Below are 25,746 nucleotides of genomic sequence, written 5' to 3' on the forward strand. Positions count from 1 at the left end.
TCAGGGGTATCCAAACTTTTTCCCTGCGAGGGCCTCATACATACAGTAAGCATTTAAGGATGCGGGGCCCATTGCGATACATATTGTACATTAAAGGTGCCATATGTAGTAATCTGAACAGAAATGGTACTGCAATCACAGTTAAAATTCTGTAGTCCCGTCCTACACTCCATGACTGAGGTTGCCAGATACGCAGCCGAATCTTACTCCAAGGAACTTCAAATGGCAATCGACGAGTCCTACGATGTAGGTTTCTCTTGTTTATGCTTCTTGCAAGATGGTTTACTAAGTAATTATGCCACATTTTACTGATGTCGATTAGCCAAATGTATTTGTAAGGTTACGCAGCAATATTTTAGTCGGGAGTCGGGACAGATTGCTGTCATTACCTTACCTTACTTTGACCATCAAAATATATTATGTATAATAATATATATCGCATAGGCCTACTTTGATGGCAAGCCAAGGGCCAACAGTAAAATTACCACCACATTTCATTCAGCATAACTCCATGTTGCATCCAACCTGACGCACTGCATTCTCTCCCATGTACGCACACATAAAAAATATGCAACATAAGGTGGCAAGAAATATTTCAATAATGAACAAAGCAAGATATGTTTTGGACCAAAAATCACGCCATATTTTCTACTGCTCGATAGTGTTACCATATCTGAGTTATTGTGCAGATATATGGGGAAATAACTACAAATGTGCACTTCATTCACTAACCGTGTTACAAAAAAGATAATTTAGACTGATACGTAATGTTAGATATAGAGAACATTAAAAACACTATTTATTGAATCCAAAATTGTGAAATTCAACGATTTGGTAAAATTGCAAACAGCTAAAATGATGTACAAAGCAAACTATAAACTGCTACCCAAGAATGTACAACAATTCTTCTCAACTAAAGAGAAGTATAACCTTAGAGGAAAAACTAACTTAAAACATTTGTATGCACGTACAACATTTAAGACCTTTAGTATATCAGTATGTGGAATTAAACAATGGAATGGATTAAGCAAAGAAGTTAAACATTGTACTGATATGATCCAGTTTAAGAGGTTGTTCAAATTAATAGTGCTTACAAAGTACAAGGAAGAAGAATTATGAGAAATATCTTCAACCCTATTGAAAACGGAATATTCTTAATCTCAGTATGTTTATTTATCATGGCTGACTTAATTATATATTGCAAGAACTGCTGTATTAATCATTCACTAAGGTAATTTTGTGTTACAAAAAGAAGACGTGAACATATGTATTTGTAAACGCTCTGAAGTGGGAAAGGGGTAGGATTAAATAAACTTTGCTTCTTCCTACTCCTTTTCGGACATGATGTAAGGAGAATTATATGAAATTATTTGTGATTTTTGGGGCTCTAAATATAATTTTGAAATGATCATATCCCGGCTGAACTACCGTTATCAGTTATAAAGGTATTAGAAAAGAACATAGTTTATTATTGCCTTTTGACATATCAGGGCCATTTAGTGATGACTTGACATTAAATTAAATATTAAATTATTAAATTAAAGATATCAATACAATATATGTCAATCAGTGCTAAACATAATTATTATGTTATTATATATAAGTTATCGATAACGAAGCATATACCTCAGGGGTCTCAAACTCAATTTACCTGGGGGCCACTGGATGCAGAAACTGGGTGAGGCTGGGCCGCAAGAAAAGATTTCTTAAAAAAAATCTAACATGCACTTTTTAATGAATTCACCTTCTTTGAATGGCTTTCCCGCCCTAGCAACCATCTCACTCACCATGTAGCTAGCTTTGACTGCTGCATCGCTCTTTTCGCTTGCTTTCTTGACGAAATCTTGTTGCCTCAGTAGACTGGTTTTAAAATTTGCAACCCGGTTCACTCTCTCATCTCCCTGGTATTTTGCATACTCCTCAGCATGTCTAGTTGTATAATGACGTTTCAAATTGTATTGCTTGTGCACTGCAACTTTCTCTGTATCAACTACAGAAAAGAGCTACAAGGATTATTCATAAAGTAGATTATTTAGAACACACTAACATATTATTTATTAATTCGGGTTCATTGAAATTACAGGAGCTAGTAAAGTTACACACATTATGTGTCATGTTTAAGGCTAAAAGTAAAACATTACCATCAAATTTACAAAAAATGTTTGTCATCACTTGTGAGAATGAAGAGCATAGAAGAAAAGGTCATTTCCAACATCAGTATTCAAGGACAACTTTAAAACAAATGTGCATATCAGTGGTGGGGGTTAAACTATAGAATTCTCTTTACAATGAGATAAAAGATTGTAAAAATATATTCCAATTGAAAAAATATATAAAGTCAGAACAATAAAATCATATGGACAGCCATAAGTGTTTACACTTTGATTTATATTTATTATTTTACTTATTTTTTGCCTGGTTTTGTATTTGTTTTGTATCATCCCGTGAGGTGTATATTACTTCTTTTGTTTTTTTTGTTTGGTTTGTACATCATGAAGTTTTGCACTTCTTGTGTTTTTTTGTTTGTTTTCGTTATATTTGGATGTAATTGTTGGTTTATATCATATATGTATCATATATGATATCATTAAGTAAGACCACGTATTATGTTGAAGGGGGCAGAAAAATATAAGATTTTTCTTCATCCTGCTCCTTCTCAGGCATTGGTGTGTAAATGTATAATTGAATAATTGAGGTATAATTGTCTATCGATCAAAGATGCACATCAATGAAGGAGATAAATAAAAAAGGAATGAAATAAGACACGTCGGGGTGCTTCCGTGCTCAACAAAGAAATATTACATCAAAAATCGTCTCTGCCTGGAGCCAACAGGAGGGGGTGGCTCGCCGTGGAGTTTACAGTTACGGTAGCACAATTAGCCCCGAACGGGCTAACATCACCACTAACGTGTTACACGTCTGATTCGCCCAGCGCTGGGGTCCAGTTTGAGGTGTGTGTGGGGGGGTTGAGTTGCGCGGGGTTGGGAGGAGGCGGGGGTGTTTTTGCAGCCCGGAAAAGTTAGGGCTGCAAAGGATTCTGGGTATTTTTTCTGTTGTGTTTAGTTGTGGACGTTCTCCCGAAATGTGTTTGTCATTCTTGTTTGGTGTGAATTCACAGTGTGGCACATATTTGTAACAGTGTTAAAAAATAAATAAAATAAAATATGACCACCCTCAGTGTGACATGTATGGCTGCTCCTCAAGTATGTCTTGCAATAACTGGCGTGTGTCTGCAGCAGCCTCGTACAACATGTGTCTGGGCCGGCACGCTGTTAGTATGGAGAAAAAGATGATGCGGTGATGAGGTGGCGACTTGTCCAGGGTGTACTCCGCCTTCTGCCCGATTCTAGCTGAGATAGGCTCCAGCGCCCCCCGCGACCCCAAAGGGAATAAACGGTAGAAAATGGATGGATGGATGGGTGACAGTTTCTAGGGGACTCTAAAGGCAGTGCCATTGCGGCACGCCCTTGAGAGCCTTATACTACCACTCAGCTCCGCACACAACGCTGTCAAGCACCATTCATTTAAAACTCGCAACGCTGTCAAGCGCCATTCATTTAAAACTTGCGGGCCGCACTAACATTAAACTATCATAGTAAGGTGGGGGCCGCACAATGACGTCTCGGCCGCATGTTTGAGACCCCTGATATACCTCATTTTGTCCTAAATTAAACAGGTACAGCTGCAGGTAGTGTTAACATTATTCTAACTTTTTTAGCCAATTTTGCAGCCGAAAGCTTCATACTCTTAAAACTTGGCAACTGTTAGCATGCTGACGTTAACATTCTAGCAGGTTTTTTTTAGCCAATTTTACAGCCCAACACCTCAGTCAATTAACTTGGTACTTGACTAGGGATGTAACGGTAAACGGTATAATGATAACCGCGATAAAACTCCAGATGGTTAGTAATACCGTTAAAAAATTTTAATTACCGAAAAACCGTCATTTATTCATGCATATTAGGCAACACTGCTTACTTCCTGGAAATTGACACGCCGCAGCGCCGGCGCATGCACATTAGAGCCATTAGGCTCGAGGAAACATGGCAGCGACTACACGGACTTTGCTTTGAAAATGTTCCCTCCGAGTAAACAGAGCCAATCACTTCGTTTCACTTCATTTCAATCGATTCTACTTCCGTGGAGTCTCGATGTGCATTCAAGAGTGCAATGCTGTTGGAGGAGAACAATATTTGATGTTGCAGTTTCATTTTGAACGTGCATCTAGAGTCCTTTCGTCAGCTGCTGGGACTGAGAGTTAGCATGCAACAGGCAATGTTGCCACAACTTGTTTATGAAGTCTTTAGTTTATTGACTGGGATGCTCGCTCGTCCTTTATTTTAACTGCTAACTTTGTCAGTGTTCCAATAACATCATTACTAGCTAAAATGTTTTGTCATCTCATCGAATTGAACGCAGGCTGAATTGTCTGTGAGGCACAAACATTGTGTATTGATGTGAGAGGTATCACTCCTGTTTATTTTTGTTGGCCAAACTGTTGCACTGAACAACTAGGAGGTTTTGTTAGAAAAGAAAAAAGCTTGTTTATTAGACTTCATCTTCATTAGCCAAACTGCTTTGTGTTTTATATTGATAGCAAAAAGTACACACCACGTTTTTTTATTTTTACCTTACTTGTGGTTTTTTTTCATTCCACAAAGTTATTACTTTAAAAACCATTCATGTGACATGGCACTTTGTTAATGTTTTATGGTGTATAATTAATTCCTATACGACATATTTCTCCTTAAACTCTCAATTGATCTGTCCCGATACAGTGTGTACATGTACACACATTAGTACATGTAGTATGTACATAACTTTAAAAATACCTCCTATGAAAATGTAAAAATAGAGATAAAGGCATCATGTACTGAGAAAAAGCGGACACATTGATACTATTGATGAACAAAAACACAAATATTTGTCTTTAAATATATAGATAACGTTTATCTAGAGCAGCGGTCCCCAAAATCCGGCCCGCGGGAAGTCTCAATTTTTACTCTCTGGTTTTCCTAGCTGCTCAGGCAAATCGTATTGTCTAAAAATGCATTTTCCCATCGATAACGTGACATCATCGGGCTCGTGCCGCAGTGTCGGGCAAGCGTGCAGCAAGTGCGCACTCTGGGTCATTTAGTGCGTGAGGAATATATATATATATATATATATATATATATATATATATATATATATATATATATATATATATATATATATATATATATATATATATATATATATATATATATATATATATATATATATATATATATATATATATATATATATATATATATATATATATATATAGAGCATTTTTATTACATATTTCAAATTAAATGATGGCGTTGCATTCACACCCCAACATTGTTTTACCAAACATAACCAATAATCCTGATTAATAGTCATGATTTCAATATTGATAAAAAATAATCTTATTATTTTGCGCAATTTTTACATTCATTTTATTTATTTATGTTATTTTGCTTCTGCCATATTACTTTTATAATGCTTGTGTTGCTTTCCTAGGCACATTCAATTTTCTACTCGAGCTACATACATACAGTTTGAAAGTGTCTGTTTTTTAAATTAAAAGATTTCAGTATAAGTAGTTTTTTAAAACTTTGACCACATCTAAAATTATCGTGATAATAATAACAATTATAAGACATTTTCATACCGAGACATGCTAACTTTTTAAGCTAATTTCACATACGTACGCTTCAGAGACATATGACTTGGTTCTTGAGGCATTCTAATGCTAATGTTAGTATTTAAGTTCGGCTTGCACATTTCAGCATTAACATGCAGTTTCTCGTTTTTTTTCATAATATGGTCACTACTGCCTAGTTTTTCTTGTTATATTATTATTTTACTGTTATATTTTTATTCTCATTGTCGCTTTTTATTTTTATTCTTATTGTAATATTCTATTTTGTTTCCATTTATACCCCCACTATTTACTTTTTAAATTTGATCTCAATTCTGTACGCTGCTGCTGAAATTTTAATTTTTCCGAGGGAACTCTCCTGAAGGAATCAATAAAGTACTATCTATCTATCTCTCCCAAAATTGCATATTTTAGTTCTTTGTGTAAAGAATGTGTCGCGGGTCGATAAACAAGTTGCGGGCCGCTAATGGTCCGCAACTTTAGCTTTGGACCCGCGTCAGCTAAACTATATCAACTCCAATGAGAATATGCAGGTGTACCTAATAATGTGGACCGTCCTTTTAAACTTACCTTTTTTTCCCCCCTCTATGCCTTCCTTATCCAGAGGTGCTTCCGGAAATGGACAACCAGGGAGAATATGAAGGTCAGAGCTTCGGCTTCACGTCGCCCGACAACATGGACAATAGCGGTTCTCAGAACCTTACCAAGCTGACCACGACCAACATGGAAGACATGGAGGACTATTACAACTTTGGCAAGGACACCAACGCCTACGCCACACCCTGAACTTGCTGGGAAAGAACTAACGCGCAGACGGAGACGAGTGACTTGACTCTCAAGGAGAATACTGTGAAAGTTTGTGTTGTATGCGTGGATCAATAACTACAAGAAAAGGCCATTGATTGGACTTCCTGTTAATCACAAGCGTATATTTTTGGACTGTAAGGGCCAGTTAGGCTATGTAATAACTGCAGTATACATATTTGATACATAACTACAGTACACATGTTTGATACATAACTACATGTTTGATACATTGTCACTATATTCTTTAGATTGCAATGCACTTATGAACATAACAATCCTTACATGCACTCTCTCCTCTACCAATGAGATACAACACATGTGACTTTAGCTTGACATGAATAGTCTAAACTGTGTAGTTAGTTGCTATACTTGTTTATTAAGTTTATTTATTTTGACAGTTTTTGAGCCAATATAAAGCGAGCTTTCGTAGAGGAAGATTTTTGTTTTCCTTTTTAAGGAAGCCTGTCTTCAGTAAACTGGAGGGAAGCAGACTGTAAAAGTCCAGACGGTCTTATGAACTCTGTAGGGTTGGACATTTAAATCGTTTGAAGTGCAAACTGAGGAGCATTTTTCTTCTTTAGTGTTTGTTTGGAGTTTAGGCAGGTTGTTGTTTTTTTTCTTCACTTTCAATTCAATCGGAGAAAAATATTCCAAGTGTACATTCTGTATATGTTATAAAAAAAATAGTGTGAATTGAAAGTGGACTAAATATGATGGTCCTGCCTGCTCCTCATGATTCTGTTTCGGGGAGGTGAGCTCCCCCTGTCCTGCCATGCAGGTCAGTCCGCTTTTTTTTGATGATAAAAGCAAAAGACTAGTTCAACATTATCAAACTTAAACATCATGGAAATTTGACCATGGAATATTTAATAATAAAAAAATCTCTAGTTTAAATGAACAATAAGCTTGGCTTGTCTGGAATGTCATTTAGTTTTCATGTTGATTTTGTTATAGTAATGTTTTACATTGGATTGTCAATCCTTTAATTTCTACATTTGGAAATTTTGCTGACAAGAAAAAGTCGTCACAGCCTGTGCAGCGGTACCTAGTTAATGTTTACAAAAAATGAAGTTATAGAGTTACAAAAAATTATGGAATTTTTTATGTCATAATTTTAGAAACATTGTCATAATACTGCAAGAATAGTTATTTTATGGAAATATTAGTAAAAAAAACAACTATTACTACATTTAGTATTTCATTTTATTACAGTTAAACTAATGTAATAAGAAAACCGTAACAAATTAAGAAAATGTTACTGCTAAAATCCACCCATCCATTTTCTACCGCTTGTCCCTTTCAGGGTCACAGGGGGGCTGGAGTCTATCCCAGCTACACTCGAGCGGAAGGCGGGGTACACCCTGGACAAGTTGACACCTCATCGCAGGGCCAACACAGACACACTAGGGCCAATTTAGTGTTGCCAATCAACCTATTACATACATCTATATATATATATATATATATATATATATATATATATATATATATATATATATATATATATATATATATATATATATATATATACACACACACACACACTAATATAGTGTGTATATACATTATATGTGTATACAAAAGTTAAAGTACCAATGATTGTCACACACACTAGGTGTGGCGAAATTATTTTCTGTGCATTTGACCCATCACCCTTGTTCACCCCCTGGGAGTTGAGGGGAATCATTTTTGGTGATTTAACCCCCAATTCCAACCCTTGATGCTGAGTGCCAAGCAGGGAGGTAATGGGTCCCATTTTTATAGTCTGTGGTATGACTCGGTAAATATATATATATATATATATTTATATGTATATATGTGTACATGTGTATATATATATATGTATCTATACACATGTATGTATATATACAAATCTATACATGTGTATATACTGTATGTATTTGTATATATATGTGTGTATATACACATCTATAGGAGTAGACATGTGTGTATATATGTATATGTATATATATATAACTATTAAAAATATATGTATATAAATATATGTAAATATATCCATGCATATATATATATATATATATATATATATATATATATATATATATATATATATATATATATATATATATATATATATATATATATATATATATATATATATACATACATACATACATATATAAAAATATAATTAAAACAAATATAAATATATATACATATACACACACACACACACACACATATATAATTTGAGTTAGTTTTTGGAAAAAGACAGCGCCTACTGGTTTACTTCTGATTGGCTTTTGTGTGGCAGTTCAAGTTCAACATTGTCTCTCCGCTTTACAATATTGCAGTGAATGTATTGAACATTTTCATAGATATGTGGAGAGAAACATTCCGGTATGCTCATTATTTGCATGATGCTGCGTACGTATTATGTTGCACAGCTGGATGGTGATTAGACCCTGACACAATACTGCCCCTAAAACTACACTGCTACGTCATTACAAGCTTCTTACGTAACATTACATTGGAAAAGGTCGGATCATGTATGAAGTGGTAAATCCATACACGACACGTCAAATAGACCTTATTAATACATTGGACCCAACATTAGAAACAGCTGCATAATCCAATCAACTTAATAAAAACACCAATTAATATTAAGCAGTATTTAAATTTGCAAAGGCAACACTTTTTTATATACCGTACTTTCAACTCTTGTGTACCTCAAACTGTCGGATGAAGTGACACTAAAAAAATTTGGGGTCAATGGCGACACCTGCTGGTGATTGTGAGTAAGTGCGTCAGCGGTTAGTTTTTGGCGAAAATGCTGCATTCTGTGTAATGGCCAGCAGGGGGCGACTTGGAGAGAAAGACGGACTTGCACCTGCCATGATTTACTAATATAAACCTTTGTTATATTTTTAAGCGAACATCCTTAAAGGCTTAGTTTACCTTGAGCATCACTGCGCAGGTCTTAATGACAACACACCAACGAGCTGATTACTCTTCCGCCGCTACTTTTTTGCACATGACTAGCAGAGCAAACTTTAACGTTTTAAATTTTAAACGGACACAAATGAAAACCTGCACCTGCGATTAGGCTTTAAATGGACAATCACGTGATATGTCAGCTTTTGATTGGGTACTTTAACCATGGCAGGCAGCCAATCAGTAATGGCCTCCTGAGGCGTTATTCTGTTTCGTAGACTAATTACTAGTTAATTCATTACAGTAGTTGGTTCCTTGCAGTATAAAAACGTATCTCAAAAGCACGAAACGTAAAATGAAATGAACACTTGGTGTTTGTTAAGCTGACATATTACTGGAGTTACTGAAATGAAATAAATTGAAGATTAACTGCTAAGAAAATTAAGCGAGGGACATTCTGGCGTCGAATTTAAGAAAACGTTTTTGATTGGCCAACACGATCAGCACTTGACGAATGAAAGAGGAGCTTATTTGAATGCCAGCTAAAGATGCGTTCAGGTACTTAAGTGAATGTCACGATTTACAATTGTATAGTGTAAATACAAAACATTTTCAATTACATTACATAACCATATATAAATAAAACTATATTATACAGTATTTACACGTGTTTAATAGGGAGAGAATCAGATGCATTTATTTGAGGCTTTTTGTAGTTTGTCTAGATATAGACATTTGTTTTTACTGAAAACATACTTGAAAAAAAATTATTATATATACTTATTGTACATCATCGCTTTAAGTTATAACCAGGAAAAGGGGTGTTATTGAAGTGGAGCAGGGAAGCAAACAAAAAACAAGTAAGGCACTAACAGAATACAAATGAAATGGTCAGAATTTACCTTCATAGAAAACATAAGATAGACGAAAAAGTAAGTTCTATCTTGTAAAAACATAAATACAAACAACTTAATAAACAGTAAAACAAATATTGGGTTTTACATGTCATTTTGGGCCATTGAAAAGTTTGACGATATTTTAGGGCAATTGGGATAGTTAAACTCAATGTCATACTGTACTAACACTTGATGTAGTAAAATAATGATCTCTACTGTAAATTAGAGATCATAAAATATATAATATAATATATATAAATAATTGGTCATTTTAAACACCAGTACCAGTGTTATAGCTCTTCAACACAACACACATTGACTAAACAAAGAGGAAATAACAGTTCTATTTTTACCAAAGAAGAAAGGTCTAAGTCATTGCGGCCACGGAGCCTTTCTTATCACTGAAGAAGCTCTTGAGCATCATCACTTGGCCGATGCCGATGATAAACAGCAGAACGGTTTCGCCGATGGACCAGAAAGTCACGCGTTCCATCAGGTGGTCCGCCCTTGTGCGGTCGTGTGCTTCTCTGAGGCGATACCACGTCTGGGACTCAGCCACCACTTTCAGGATCTCGTGGATGGAGACACACGTGGATTCCAGCTGACCAAATATACAGAAAGTTACGTTCAGCTTTAGGAATCTTTTAAATCACTCATACATTTGACTACTGACAACTAACGTCAGCTTTTCACACATTTTTATTCTCACTTCAAACAATTCAGTCTTTTAAAAAGTACCTTAGCTTGAAAAATGTATATATTTTTAAATAGTATTATATATACATACACACAATAACAAATGTTTTCCACTTTTCCAGAATATTGAACACTGCAAAATTCTGAATAATTTTTAAATCGCAATGTTTTTGCCCAGAATCTCACTCACACACACACACACACACACGCACGCACACGCATGCACGCACACACACACACACACATTTTGTATTTGTGCATAACTTCCTGTCCAATATTTTGCTAAATTGAGCCGATAAAAAATTCAAAAATAGTCATCTTCGTTGTTTGTTACCGAATGTGCCTTTTGTATCTGGAAGGGGTTGTTGCCAAAAGTCAGAAGTGCGCTGCTATGGAAACGGAAATAAATGCGCAGAAGAACTCGTTCCGGCAATGATTAAAATGACCAAAATACGGTAAATCTTGTACATATTACATATTGTTATGAACGTGTCTGTTACTACATTATATTTAATTGCAGTGTGTATACAAAACATTGATGGAGGGTTGATGGGTCTTAAAGGGCTTTGAAGGCTACAACATACAAACACTTTTTTTTTATCATCGTTAGAATCCCCCCCCAAAAAAGACATGTGTGTTCTTGTCTCCCATAATGATTGCGAACAATAGGCAAAATAAAAAATTTAAAAAATGCAGTTCCCCTTTAACGTGGCTAAGTCCCCCGACAGGCCAAGACCCTTTTGACAGTATCTGCACCCTGTCAGCCATGTTGTAGTTTTTAGCGCTTCAATAATGGAGTCAACAGACTCATAAGTAAGTTCTAACGTAAGTTCTAACGTAAGTTCTAACGTAAGTTAGAACAGGGTGTCAAACTCATTTCAGATCGGGGGGCCACATGGATAAAAATCTACTCCCAAGTGGGCCGGACGGGTAAAATCACGACACGATAACTTAAAAATAAGGACATCTTCAGATTGTTTTCTTTGTTTAAAAATAGAACAAGCACATTCTGAAAATGTACAAATCATAATGTTTTTTTTTTTTTACACTTACATGTTACGGTTAATAGTTTATTTGTCGTTATTTATATTTTCCGAATAAATTATGTGATAATGTTCATCAGTCAACTCATTAGTGTTCATTTGAAATATATTCTGATAAAAAAAATATATCAAAATAAAATTACAGGATGTTATTTATGTAGTTTGATCATTTTCCTCAAGTGATGTACTAACATCTGGTTTATTTTTTACATATTTAGCATCATCTACAAAGATACAAAATATTGCTATTGCGACATCCAGTGGACATATATAGAACAGCTGTTTCTTTCATTAAAAAAATTTCAGGTTAATTTTTATACTTGGCAAACTCATGCTGCGGGCCGGATAAAACCCCTCAGGCCGTACGTTTGACACCCCTGAGTTAGAACGATACGCTTCTTTGTACTAGAAATGGCAAAATAGTAAGTAGGTTAGATAACATTATTGAATATGGTTAAAATCAAGAGTAAGATTAATTCAGTGTTAATATTTGAGAGGGTCCAGTCCCCTCTGTAGTGGAAAAGTCAGGTCCTGAGGTCAAACATGTTAAGGGAGCCCTGATCTAGACCACAAAGAATTGTTTTAACTGAGATCCCATCCATCTATTGTCTACCGCTTGTCCCTATGGGGGTCGCAGGGGGTGCTGGAGCCTATCTCAGCTGCATTCGGGTTTAAGGCGGGGTGCACCCTGGACAAGTCGCCACCTCATCACAGGGCCAACACAGATAGACAGACAACATTCACACTCACATTCACACACTAGGGACCATCTTAATTCCCCCTTGGGGATTATTAAAGTATTTCTGATACTGATTTAGTGTTGCCAATCAACCTAACCCCAGGTGCATGTCTTTGGAGGTGGGAGGAAGCCGCAGTACCCGGAGGGAACCCACGCAGTCACGGGGAGAACATGCAAACTCCACACAGGAAGATCCCGAGCCCAGGATTGAACCCAGGACCTTCGTATTGTGAGACACATGCACAAACCCCTTTTCCACAGTGCTGCCCCTTGTTTTAAATGTAGATTAAAAATATCATTGTAATTAAAGAACGAACATACTATTGCAAATTTAACGGGATAACCCAAATGTAGGTAAGGGTTAAAGATGTTAAAATGTTGACCACTAGTTTTGCCTTTTCCTCAGCAGATTATTAACCAATTTCCCCTGCCCGGACCTCCGTTACCTGTGTCAGTGCTGTCGCTCTGGTCATGCTGGGAATCAGAGGCTCCTCCTCGCCATGGCGAAAATCCAGGTAGATGGATTTATGTGAGAAAGTGGAGAACTCATTGCTGAAGCAGACCTTGTAGACTCCCTTCATGGCAGTGGTGTGGGAGAAGCTGTCATACTGCTTCTTGTCCTCCCTGTACAGAATGTTATCGTGGGGATCTGTCACAAAACAGTCCACGTCGTAGTTCCCTCCTGAAATCACCTTGGTTGGAAGAAAGATTGAAGCACAAATAAGTTACAATGTATAACAATGGCAGCCATACGAGCTGGGAGGCTGACAACAGCTGTTAAGATAACAGTCACACAAAAGTGTAGTCATGTATTGAAATGTATGAAAGTGTAATGAAGTGAAAATGTATGAAAAAATGTATTGATTTATCAAATAAAGCGCATGTAAAATACATGTTTAGCCTTATAAGTATAATACAAGTGTGTCTTGTGTGAGAGGTGCGTTCAGGACATACCTGATAATCTAACTCAAACTTAATGTCTTTGTCCAGGTCTTCGTAGAAACATTGCTTCTCGTTGTCGGGAAGCTCAAACGTGAGCTCGGTGGCAAAAAGCACCAAAACATTACAGAGCAGCAGCAGTGAAAGCGACAACAGCAGCATTGTTCAAAAATTAAACCACAAAGTGTGGCGACTCCTTCATTGAATGTTTGCTCTGACGTGGCGCGGCAACAAAAGACTTCCGGGTTATTATTGTTGTTGTTGTTTTTTAAATATGTGATTATTCATTGTTATTTATGTCGAATATCTAACTGTATGGTGAATATTGTGTCATAAAAGAAAAACGTACGAATATGATCAATTTAAAAAAAAAAGCTTACAATTATGATGTAATGACGTAACAAAGAAAACCGGAAGTAGGGAATGCAGCGAAATAAAAGCCAAAGGCAAATAATTTAAAAAAAAGGCCATGAAAACGTCACACATTTTAAAAACACTTTTAATCAAAGACACATTTACTTTCAAGCGTTACCCCTTGCACATGTTTATGTACATTGTTTTTATTTTCTCTCTTTCATTATTTATGGTAGTTTGTTTATTATCTTGAATTATTGTCTGGAAAATTTAATGGAAATATTTAACATTTTGAAAAATTATAGAAGGTTCATCTTCATGTTCATATTGTTTGTTTTAAATTATGGCGTTTATTTTGTATGTGACGTTTTGCATCATATTGCTGTTGAAATAAAGTTATGGAGGGAAAAACTATTGAATTTACAGTACCCGTATATACGTCACACAGCATGATTAGATTAACGTTTTTATTATGTTAGAAAAACCCATTTCCTCTCTTTCCTTTTAGTAGTTCTATTAATATATTGGAATATTGTCTAAAAACTAATATATAGTTGCCTTTCTGAAGGATGGTGTGTAGTTTTGTATGTGAAGTTTTGTATTGTTGAAATAAGGTTGTTAAAAAACAACCTTATAAAACCCTATTGTTGTTTTTTTGTTTCATTTATTTAACCGTTTACTGTTTGTTTATTTATGAATACTTTAATTTCCTGATTTGACTTAAGTGGAAGTCTATTTTATATTATGTCAAATTGAATGTATATGTTTAATAAAAATAAATAAAAACACCAAAATACCACAGCAAAAAAACTACTCAAGTTAGCCAGTTACAGTATGCGCAGTACAACCCAAACCTTAACGTTTTCTTTTAACATACAGTCAACATCATTGTTAAAAAACACGACATAAAGTTATAAGTACAAAAAATAAAAATAAATTAAAACAATTGTTGGTGTTTTGCATTTTTTTAAACAAGTGAAGAGCAATCAAACTTTATTTTGAAATTCCAAAAATACATACAGTTCGTTTCTTATCTCAGCTATGTTATAAGTGGACAAAGTTAATACTTAAGAAATCAGAATCCACGCAAAAGCACTTAAGTCATAATTTAAAATACATTATTAGCGCAGTCTTACGCCATTAAACGCAAGTCACAACGTGATTTGCTGATAAAGGTCGAAATCATAATGGTCAACTTCCGGTTTGTAATTTTACTGCGAAAAGAATGTCAAAAATCACGCCCCCTTTCCGTTACGTATTATTGTTTATAGAAGTGTCTTGTCACTGGCAACTTGTGTCCTCCAGCCAGTGGATGACCGTTCTGCTCCCTTAACTTTCATTGTGTTGTGTGTTTGTTTGATCGGTGAACGATTATTCCAAAAATAAAAACAGAAATGGAGCAGTACGCCCAAACCGTAAAGGATTTCGTGGAGGCACACGCCGTCTGTTTCACCGTTGCGTTTGTTGCAGGTAAAATTGTTTTTTTTTATAACTTACTGTTCTTATGTTTATTATTCATACGTTTCACGTTGAACACATTTTGAGGGGAACAAACCCTCAAAAAATAGAATCGAGTTACTCATGAAAATACAACTTTTCTTGAGAAATCCCTGTGAATTCTAACCATTAGTTAGTTTGATACATCATAGCACATCATAGCAATCCTCGCATACACTATGAATGGCCCCTGGTGGCTGTGGCCAAGATATTAGACGGATGTCCTTTCTTTATGATGTGCTTTCAACAGATTTGTCCTTGTTCCTAAAGCACTGTAATGCACAATAAGCCATACATGTAAATATAACTGCACTTAAAAACTGTCCACTTCATGTTTAAAAGATCAGCCAGTGATTTTGTGACATTATGTCGCATCATCACTTTATTTCCCTTGAAGAATAGTCGCCTTTGTATGTATAATGTGAAATATTTTTGAAATAAATACAGTGGGATGGATCTCTTAAATTCAAACACAATCCATCCATCGACCTTCTGTTTGTGTATTTAATATTGCTGTCAACTGTTTTACTCATGCGATTAATCACAAAACATTATTGCATTGATCATGTATTTATGCGGATTAATCATGTAATTTATTTTGTTCCTTTACCTTAACTGCAGATGGTTGATCCATCAGTGATCAGATCAATGCATACATCAGTGCAAAGATGGTCTGCTCACTCACAAATTTCACAAAAAAAACACCTCAGACAGTACTTTAAGTAGAACTATTTTTGTGCAAATAAATGACGTAAATTGAAGTGAAACCGTTTTAAAAATGTTCCTGTATGACATTCTCACAATAATTGCATTTATATTACGGTCTTTTAAAAAAAATTAAAATCCTTTGACTAATGCAAGCACGCAATTTAATGTGATTAATTAGACTTGGAGACTTAGACTTAGACTTCCTTTTTATTGTCATTCAAATTTGAACTTTACAGTACAGATAAGAACGAAATTTCATTTCATCAGCTCATGGTAGTGCAGGATGAAAAAGCAATAAGGTGCATAAATAAATAAATAAATAGGTTACTGTACAGATAAATATATTGCACTTTTTCACCTGCGTCCACGTTTATGGATGTATGTTATATTGTCTTTTTTATTCCAGCGAATAATGTGATTAAATTCAATTGTGTGATTAATCCGATTTAAAAAATAATCTGACAACACTAGTTTTAAGCAATATTTGCTCCCCCCCATTTGAAACAAAGTAAATGATAATCTGCATTGTATGAAACAGTACGAGCACAAAACCTTTTATGTACTCTAGTGTACATGCATTATTAATAATCATAATCATAAACATAAAAAAAATAAGCTAACCACTGTTATTAAGACATAAATGGTGGAATGCGTCAACAAAATTGTAAAAATTAAGGTGGCAAAAAAGCCAAAGAAAAAGCAAAACATGCACAATGATGTTGTAGGTCTATTTGGAGATGTACAGGTATGTCTGTAAATATGCACCTATGTGAATGGGTTAAAAAAAGCAAAACATGCACAATGCCATCCATCCATCCATCCATTTTCTACCGCTTATTTCCTTCGGGGTCGCGGGGGGCGCTGGAGCCTATCTCAGCTACAATCGGGCAGAAGGCGGGGTACACCCTGGACAAGTCGCCACCTCATCGCAGGGCCAACACAGATAGACAGACAACATTCACACTCACATTCACCCACTAGGGACTCTTTAGTGTTGCCAATCAACCTATCCCCAGGTGCATGTTTTTGGCGGTGGGAGGAAGCCGGAGTACCCGGAGGGAACCCACGCAGTCACGGGGAGAACATGCAAACTCCACACAGAAAGATCCCGAGGCCGGGATTGAACTCACGACTACTCAGGACCTTCGTATTGTGAGGCAGACGCACTAACCCTTCTTCCACCGTGCTGCCCATGCACATGCACAATGCCTGCTAATTAAAATCAAGACATACATTGGCGTAATGTGTCAAAAATATGTAAAAAAATAAAGGTGGCAAAAAGCCAAAGAAAATGAAAAACATGCGCAATGCTTGCTAAATGACGCCGTTTAAAAATGTACGTTTTGGACAACTTTGGAGGCATTTTGTGTTTTGAAAACTGGTTGATTTTTAAATCTCACTACCTCAGGGGACTAATGAGACTGTAATTTGTAATACTTTCCACCTCTAGCGACTAGACAAAAGCATAAGAAAAGATGTAAAACGCAGGGCACTGACGAGCCGTCATTGTAGATCGTATGTAGTGTCGAACACTGCGAACATGTTTTCCTCTTGCAGGAGGGAGCCTGCTGGCCTTGCGCAGGTGGCTGGCGGGGGGAGTGTGTCGGAGCAAGGCCCGGCTGGATGGAAAAACTGTCCTCATCACAGGAGCCAACACCGGCATTGGGAAGGAGACGGCCTTGGATTTGGCAAAACGAGGTCAGCTTACTTCTTTTATCTTGATTTTACATCACAGTACTTCCGTTTTTTTTTTTAATTTTTGTCCAAAGGGGCCAGAGTGATCTTGGCCTGCAGAGACATGACCAAAGCCTACCTGGCAGCTGATTACATCCGTCACACAAGCGGAAATAGCAACGTGGTGGTGAAGAAGCTGGACCTCGCCTCCCTAAGGTCGGTCCGAGACTTGGCCAAAGACATCCAGCTGACCGAGGAACGTTTGGATGTCCTCATCAACAATGCAGGTGTTTTCTTGCACCCTTTTTACACGCTTGCAAGCTCCATTTGTCTAAACCACAAGAACAACAATATGTACATAACTATTCAAATAGAATAGGATATAAATAGACTTGATTATAGGCTAGTAGGAATAGATAATACATTGAATAAAATACATAGAAAATATTGATTAATCCAATATAGCAAACAAAATGTAAAGTATGTAGGTTCAAAAGTAAGATTATTAGAAGTGCAGTGGTACCTTGGGATATGAGTTTAGTTGGTTCTGTGACACAGCCCGTACCTAAAATAACTTGAATTGCGAATGAATTTAAATCCATTAAATCAGAAAAATACAAACAGAATTGTATTTTTAACTGTAACATGTTTTTTTTTAAAGAAAACAAACTTTTAGGTTAAAAATACTGTAAAATAAAAATGTATAGTATTTACCTTAGATTTCTAAAGTATCTCCTTCCAGTTGCGTCTTTGTCAAACCAGACCATGAGCAGCTTCTTCATATTTTCATGGATAAATGTCTGCCGTTTAGATATTATTTTGACATTCTTGGCTGCCATTAGACTCGTTTTTTTTTCCAGTATGGTGCAGACTAGCAATGCTACGCTGTCATGTTTTGGATGATTTTTTTTCTTTAATTCAATGAATATTCACTGTCCTTCTCACTCACTTTCTTTGTTTTAATGGTTGGAAAATAAGTTATGTCGATCTCTAGCTATAAGATTATGCTGGTGAGTAAGACCAGATGTTTTGGTAGGATCTTACGGGGTTTGGCTTGTTACCCTAATTTTTGCTCAACAATTAGCCAAGAGACTGCTCTTATCTCAAAACACTCTTAAATTGGGCCCCTCTTTAATTGAGGTACCACTTCTACCAAGCAAGAGGGTATATGTTAGGGGTGCACAAAAAAATCGATTCACATACGAATCACAATTTCTATTCATCCCGATACTAAATAGTCATAATTTTTTAAATATTTATTTTTAAATTTTTTTATGTAAGAATAATTGTTTTCGAATACGTTTTTAGGCCATCTCCATGGAGCCAGAAGGTGCTTTTCTAACCTGTAACCAGTTTTAAAAAAGTGTAATAATTAACAAATAAGACATTGTATCGGTTTGAGTCGAATCGTCATTGCAGGAATCGGAATCGTATTGAATCGTTAGGTATCCCTAGTATATGTTTGTTCAGTTTTGGTTATCACAACCTACAGGACTGGAGTGGAACAGTACAGTTAACGTTGTTAGGATTTCACAACGAAACAAGTGCTGATGTTGATCTTTTCCAGGTATTATGATGTGTCCCAAGTGGAAGACCGACGATGGCTATGAGATGCAATTCGGTATTAACCACCTGGGACATTTCCTCCTCACCAACCTTCTTGCTGAAATGCTGAAAAAGTCTGCTCCGAGTCGAGTCGTCATTGTCTCCAGCAGTGCGCATGAAAAAGGTAAAAGGGCGTTGTGGTTCTGGCTTCTGTCCAAGGTTTCTTCCTCGCCTGAAGTGCTACCCCACAGACAGAGATCTACTGTCCTTTTGAAACAAATCAACACGCAGCAAACTATTTTCGGAACATCTCATGGAATTAATCAGTGCACTGCAGCTCTCCAGGGCTGACAGCACTTGTGCAACTCCGGGCCATAACACCACCACTAACTTGTCACCATACCTATCTTGGTATTGACTAGAGGTGGGAATCTTTGGCCACCTTACGATTTGGTAACGATTACAATTCAGGATTATTGATGCATCTTTAATTTATGTATATGGATGCAGTTTTACATTTCTTTTTGTTTAAAAAAATAAGCGTTTAGCACTTACAACTTAAAAAAAATAAATAATTTGGAATAAGACAGTTAAATTAACTCCCACGTTTATTAAATTCATGAAGATGTGTGCAAAACTGGACTAAGTGCTGGAAAGTAAAGGAGCTGGTCGAATCTCTCGGTGAGGTGGCTCTCTGCAGTCAGCCAAATGTTAGAACTGTCTGCATTACTTTATTTACAACAAATACATCGATTATTGACGTTTACTTATCGATTGTTGACATTTACTAATCGATTCTATAATTGTTTATGTCCGAATTGCGATGCTTCTAAAAATCGATTATTTCCTCCATCTGTAGTATTGACAGCTATTTAGACAATGTGGACCTATCAGACCACAGAACACTTTTACACTTTGCATCAGTCCATCTTAGATGAACTCAGGCCCAGCGAAGCCGGCGGCGTTTCTGGGTGTTGTTGATAAATAGCTTTCGCTTAGCATAGAGCTTTAAAGGCCTACTGAAATGAATTTTTTTTATTTAAACGGGAATAACAGATCCATTCTATGTGTCATACTTGATCATTTCGCGATATTGCCATATTTTTGCTGAAAGGATTTAGTAGAGAAAATCGACGATAAAGTTCGCAACTTTTGCTCGCTGATAAAAAAAAAACCTTGCCCCTACCGGAAGTAGCGTGACGTCACAAGCGGTAGTGCTGCTCACAATTCCCCGTTGTTTACATGGAGCGAGAGATATTCGGAGCGAGAAAGCGACGATTACCCCATTAATTTGAGCGAGGATGAAAGATTCGTGGATGAGGAACATTAGAGTGACGGACTAGAATGCAGTCCAAGAGATATATTTTTTCGCTCTGACCGTAACGTAGGTACAAGCTGGCTCATTGGAATCCACACTCTCTCTTTTTTCTATTGTGGAACACGGATTTGTATTTTAAACCACCTCGGATACTATATCCTCTTGAAAAGGAGAGTCGAGAAAGCGAAATGGACATTCACAGTGACTTTTGTCTCCACGACAATACATCGACAAAGCTCTTTACCATGAGCTAACGTGATAGCATCTGTCTCAAATGCAGATAGAAACAAAATAAATAAATCCCTGACTGGAAGGATAGACAGAAGATCAACAATACTACTATCAGGAGACACCGAACCAAACACTGGACATGTAAATACACGGTTAATGCTGTGCCGCCTGTCGAAGCCTGGCAATGCTGTTGCTAACGACGCTAACTTAACAACGGGACCTCGTCAGAGCTATGATAAAAACATTAGCGCTCCACCTATGCCAGCCAGCCCTCATCTGCTCATCAACACCCGTGCTCACCTGCGTTCCAGCGATCGACGATGCGGTCGGCGGCCCGGAGACGTAGGAAGTCAAGGTGAGGTCGCCGGCGCTAGTGTCTGCTATCCAACAAAGTCCTTCTTGTTGTGTTGCTACAGCCAGCCGCTAATACACCGATCCCACCTACAATGTTCTTCTTTGCAGCCTCCATTGTTCATTAAACAAATTGCAAAAGATTCACCAACACAGATGTTCAGAATACTGTGGAATTTTGTCGAAGAAAACAGTGTCCAATAGGGTCCAAACACTTCCGTGGACCTCGCGACGTCACGCGCATACATCACCCTACAAAGGCGTTATGAACCGGAAGTTCCCAGGAAATTTAACATTGCACTTCATAAGTTAACCCGGCCGTATTGGCATGTGTTGCAATGTTAAGATTTCATCATTGATATATAAACCATCAGACTGCGTGGTCGGTAGTAGTGGGTTTCAGTAGGCCTTTAACTTGCACTTCCAGATGTAGCGACAAACTGTAGTTACTGACAGTGGTTTTCTGAAGTGTTCCTGAGCCCATGTGGTGATATCCCTTACACACTGATGTCGGTTTTTTGATGCAGTACCGCCTGAGGGATCGAGGGTCACGTGCATTAAATGTAGGTTTTCGGCCTTGCCGCTTACATGCAATGATTTCTCCAGATTCTCTGAACCTTTTGATATTACGGACCGTAGATGGTGAAATACCTAAATTCCTTGCATTAGCTCGTTGAGAAATGTTGTTCTTAAACTGTTCAACAATTTGCTCACGCATTTGTTCACAAAGTGACGACCCTCGCCCCATCATGGTTTGTGAAGCTGCTTTTATACCCAATCATGGCACCCACCGGTTCCCAATTAGCTTGCTCACCTGTGGGATGTTCCCAATAAGTGTTTGAGGAGCATTGTTCAACTTTCTCAGTCTTTTTTGCCACTGGTGCCAGCTTTTTCGAAACATGTTGCAGGCATCAAATTCCAAATGAGCTAATATTTGCAAAAAATAAAAGTTTCTAAGTCCGAACGTTAAGTATCTTGTCTTTGCAGTCTATTCAATTGAATATAGGTTGAAAAGGATTTGTTTTTATTTACCATTTACACAACGTGCCAACTTCACTGGTTTGGGGTTTTGTATATCCAACTTTCATTTCTACAATATTTCCCAATGAGAAAATATATTTTGTTTGAAATGCTTTTTGATACTGTGAGTTTTGCTGCTCTATTTCCCTCAGGTCACATCCATTTCGAAGACATCAACCTGGACCAAGACTACCAATGTGACGTGAGCTACCGCCAAAGCAAGCTGGCCAATGTGCTCTTCTGCAGAGAGCTGGCTTCCAGACTGCAAGGTGCTCTAAAACGCCACAAACGCTCCATGCTTCCTTCTCTGTGACATTTTGGCCCAAACTTGATGGATCCCCTCCCATCAGGCACAGGGGTGATGACTTACAGCCTCCACCCTGGCGTCGTCCGCACAGAGTTAGGCCGCTACATGTTCCCTCCTATGCCCCTGTGGAAGAAGATTCTGGCCATGCCCTTTCTGGTGATGATCAAAAGTCCCTGGGAAGGAGCTCAGACCAGCATCTACTGTGCTGTGGACGAGAGTCTGGCCAATGCCACCGGACTTTACTACAGGCAAGTAATCTTCCTCAGTCTAACTAACTGTTACTCAATGCGAGCAAGATTCCTATTAGATTTGAAGCAAATATAACTGCTGTATTGTATTCATCATCTTAATCATACTTGCATGTTGTATTCACTACCAACAGCGACTGTGCTGTAAAGACTCCTGCTCCAGCTGCATTGGATGATACCGTAGCCAAACGACTGTGGGTGCTCAGCGCCTCCATGGTTAGCCTGGTCTGAAATCAGCAGCCTGCATTCATACTGCAGCAACTACCAGGCACTAACTTGGAAGATATGGTGCTAAATTATGTGGCCTTTTTTTTTTCTTTTTTCACCCTAATTTTTTTATTTATTTCACCCTAAACTGACCAATTTGCACTCTGCGATGGCACTCTTTATAAAAGTATTAGGGCCACACGGAAAAGAAAAAAATGCACCGTACAAAAATAAAGTTGGTGTAAAAATAGCTGTAATACTGCGTGAAAAGATACAGAGGAAAAATACACCTTAAACATTACATTTATATTACAATAAGTAGTGTATATTGGGCTGTTTTCGAGTTAAGATTTTTATAGTCAAATCTTATTCGTCAGATTTTGCCCCATTGTCGACGATCAGAGTTTTTAATTTAAGAGAAACAGATGGTGATGTGTTGTAGCATATATTGACTGGTCACAAGGGGTCAGTAACGTCACATGGATGTCCTTTAACACTTAAATACTTAAATATTCCAAAGTTAATTAAAATGTACTTATTTAAGGAATACAATCTCACATTAAAGTGAACAAAACAAGAATCTAATTCGCAACTTTTTTCACCTAAAAAAAAGGCTAGACTACATTTTGTGAGGCCTGCTCTGGGGCACAGTGCCAAAAGGACATCAAACTTGACTAAATAGAGTAAGTGGAAGGCATAACAAAGTTTCCGTATGTGGACCTGTGGAAGGATCATTACCTTTTTCAAGGGGAGAGCTACACGTTCGGAGTTAGGCAGTGCATCTCGGCGCCCGCGCCGTGTCCAGTCTCCGGTGTGTTTAACGGGTATATGGTGAGATTCGGCCAGCCAGAGGCATGAAGCGGCACAGCGAGACCCGTATGTGACAGCGTAGTGTCCCAATCAGCCTAAAATCCTATCCACCATACAAAAACACTATTAGTATAATATTCTTGTGTGCAGACAAAAACATTTTACTGCATAAGATGTGGGAGTCCAAAACATGCCAGCTGACTATAGAGACATGACGTCACACCAGAAAGCAGCGAAGTGACAGCTGAAACTAAGTTGTCTCTTACTCCCTAAAAAACTATTTGTTTGCACACAAAAAATTGTTTTAATATTGAAAGGGGAACTTTTTGGGGGGTAATTTTGCCTATAGTGGTCACCTGCTATATGCGGAGATCCCAGCAGGTATTAACTTACCTCCCTCCCATAGCGAGACTCGTCCAAATGAAATTGACTTTGACTATTTGAAGACAGCCTGAGTGTATATGGTAATATTACAAAAATAAATCACATAAAAAGTCTTGATTTTACTGCACGCCAAATATTTTTACAATATCATATAAAAGGTCATTTATATTTTACAGGGAGAAAAAAAACTTTAATAAAGTTGTAATTATTTTACGACTATATCCCATTAAATTATATTATTCTCGTAATAGAATGATTTTTTGTGATAGTTCTCTGTGTGGCTCTAAAACTTCTTCATAGTGTAGTAAATGAGCTTTGAAGCAAACTGCACTGCTCGCCTGATATGGTTTGCCTAGTCTACATATCTTAATGTATTTATTGCTGTGATAGTTTTTTTTATTAGAAGGGAGTTTTCTCAGCTGCTGCACTCTTGTGTTACAAAATGCATGCCATACTCTGCCTGTTAATATAAAAAAGGTCAACATGAAGCATCAACAGAAATATTAGAAAATGAAGGCCAGACCACATGTATTTATTTGGAAGATAGTTACCATAAGAATGGTTGTATTGTATAACTGTGGTTTGTGTGTTGTATCTGACAGCTTTAATAAAGAAAACTTCTTATAATACAATTTTATACTCAAGGATAGGTCAGTTGCAATTTAAATACATTATATAAGTGAAAATTAGGCTGTTTTACACCAGTTAGGAAGATAGAAAGATGAAGTGCTATTTACTTTGCAATATAACAATGCTAAAACTGCCTTTATTAAATGACAAAGCAATATAATGAAATGGTAAGAAAAACACCTTCAACTGTTGAAATGGGGTGTCAAAGGTTTTTATGATATAGCGCAGATGCTGTTTTGGAGATTTAAGTGTTGAAAGCTCAAAAATGATAATGAATCAATGTTATGAATTTTTGACCTATTTAAGTCTCGAATTACTTCACATCCAATATTACACTTTTACATTTTGGGGGGGAAGAAAATACTGCATATGTTGTGCTTATGCTGTAAAAAACATTTTTTTGACAAAAAAGGCCTAAAATATTAAAAGCTTCATATCGACAATTAGACCTGAAGTTGATCAAGAGGTTTAAACGTTGGTTAAAAAAATTATAATATGACTTATTTTAACATTTTTACATTTACATATACTTCTCTGCGAAATTCTTTGATAATCCGCAGAAGCCCGCGGTCAGCTTTTCTGCTGGTGCATCTTGCACTAGACTTTTCGTTAATATGCTTGGACACAGCATTCTGAACAGCCAGCCTCCCTAGCTATGAACTTTTGTGGCTTACCCATTCTATGGAGGGTATCAATGATGGTCTTCTGGCCAGTTTTCAAGTCTGCAGTCTTCCCCATATTGATCCTAACTGAGACAATTGAACCACAGTGAAGCG

The 25,746-nt window shown here is 37.0% G+C and overlaps 3 protein-coding genes across 4 annotated transcripts in view; 2 read left to right on the forward strand and 1 right to left on the reverse strand.

The window, feature by feature from the left end:
- Positions 1-7,363, forward strand: part of LOC133662896 (zinc finger protein 710-like) — a 35,587-nt gene extending 28,224 nt beyond the window's left edge. The window contains exon 5 of one of the 2 annotated variants that reach the window (XM_062067082.1): positions 6,276-7,363. In XM_062067082.1, the coding sequence (XP_061923066.1) occupies positions 6,276-6,457 (182 nt within the window). In that variant the 3' untranslated portion in view covers positions 6,458-7,363. The remainder of the gene's footprint in view (positions 1-6,275) is intronic. The other variant, XM_062067091.1, reaches the window with a different exon arrangement.
- A 3,234-nt stretch (positions 7,364-10,597) lies between these two features.
- LOC133632341 (transmembrane emp24 domain-containing protein 3-like) lies at positions 10,598-14,000 on the reverse strand. Its single transcript, XM_062024726.1, has 3 exons — positions 13,702-14,000; positions 13,194-13,439; positions 10,598-10,870 (listed from the first exon to the last, which is right to left on the reverse strand). The coding sequence occupies exons 1-3, from the start codon at positions 13,846-13,848 to the stop codon at positions 10,637-10,639; spliced, it is 627 nt and encodes a 208-aa protein (XP_061880710.1). The 5' UTR covers positions 13,849-14,000; the 3' UTR covers positions 10,598-10,636.
- A 1,296-nt stretch (positions 14,001-15,296) lies between these two features.
- On the forward strand, positions 15,297-24,975 carry LOC133632330 (retinol dehydrogenase 11-like). The gene is made up of 7 exons (XM_062024715.1): positions 15,297-15,510; positions 17,803-17,943; positions 18,015-18,206; positions 19,487-19,648; positions 22,537-22,653; positions 22,735-22,933; positions 23,068-24,975. The coding sequence occupies exons 1-7, from the start codon at positions 15,435-15,437 to the stop codon at positions 23,168-23,170; spliced, it is 990 nt and encodes a 329-aa protein (XP_061880699.1). The 5' UTR covers positions 15,297-15,434; the 3' UTR covers positions 23,171-24,975.
- The last annotated feature ends 771 nt before the right edge of the window (positions 24,976-25,746 follow it).

This window comes from Entelurus aequoreus, linkage group LG02, assembly GCF_033978785.1.
Source record: "Entelurus aequoreus isolate RoL-2023_Sb linkage group LG02, RoL_Eaeq_v1.1, whole genome shotgun sequence".
Lineage (NCBI taxonomy): Eukaryota > Metazoa > Chordata > Actinopteri > Syngnathiformes > Syngnathidae > Entelurus > Entelurus aequoreus.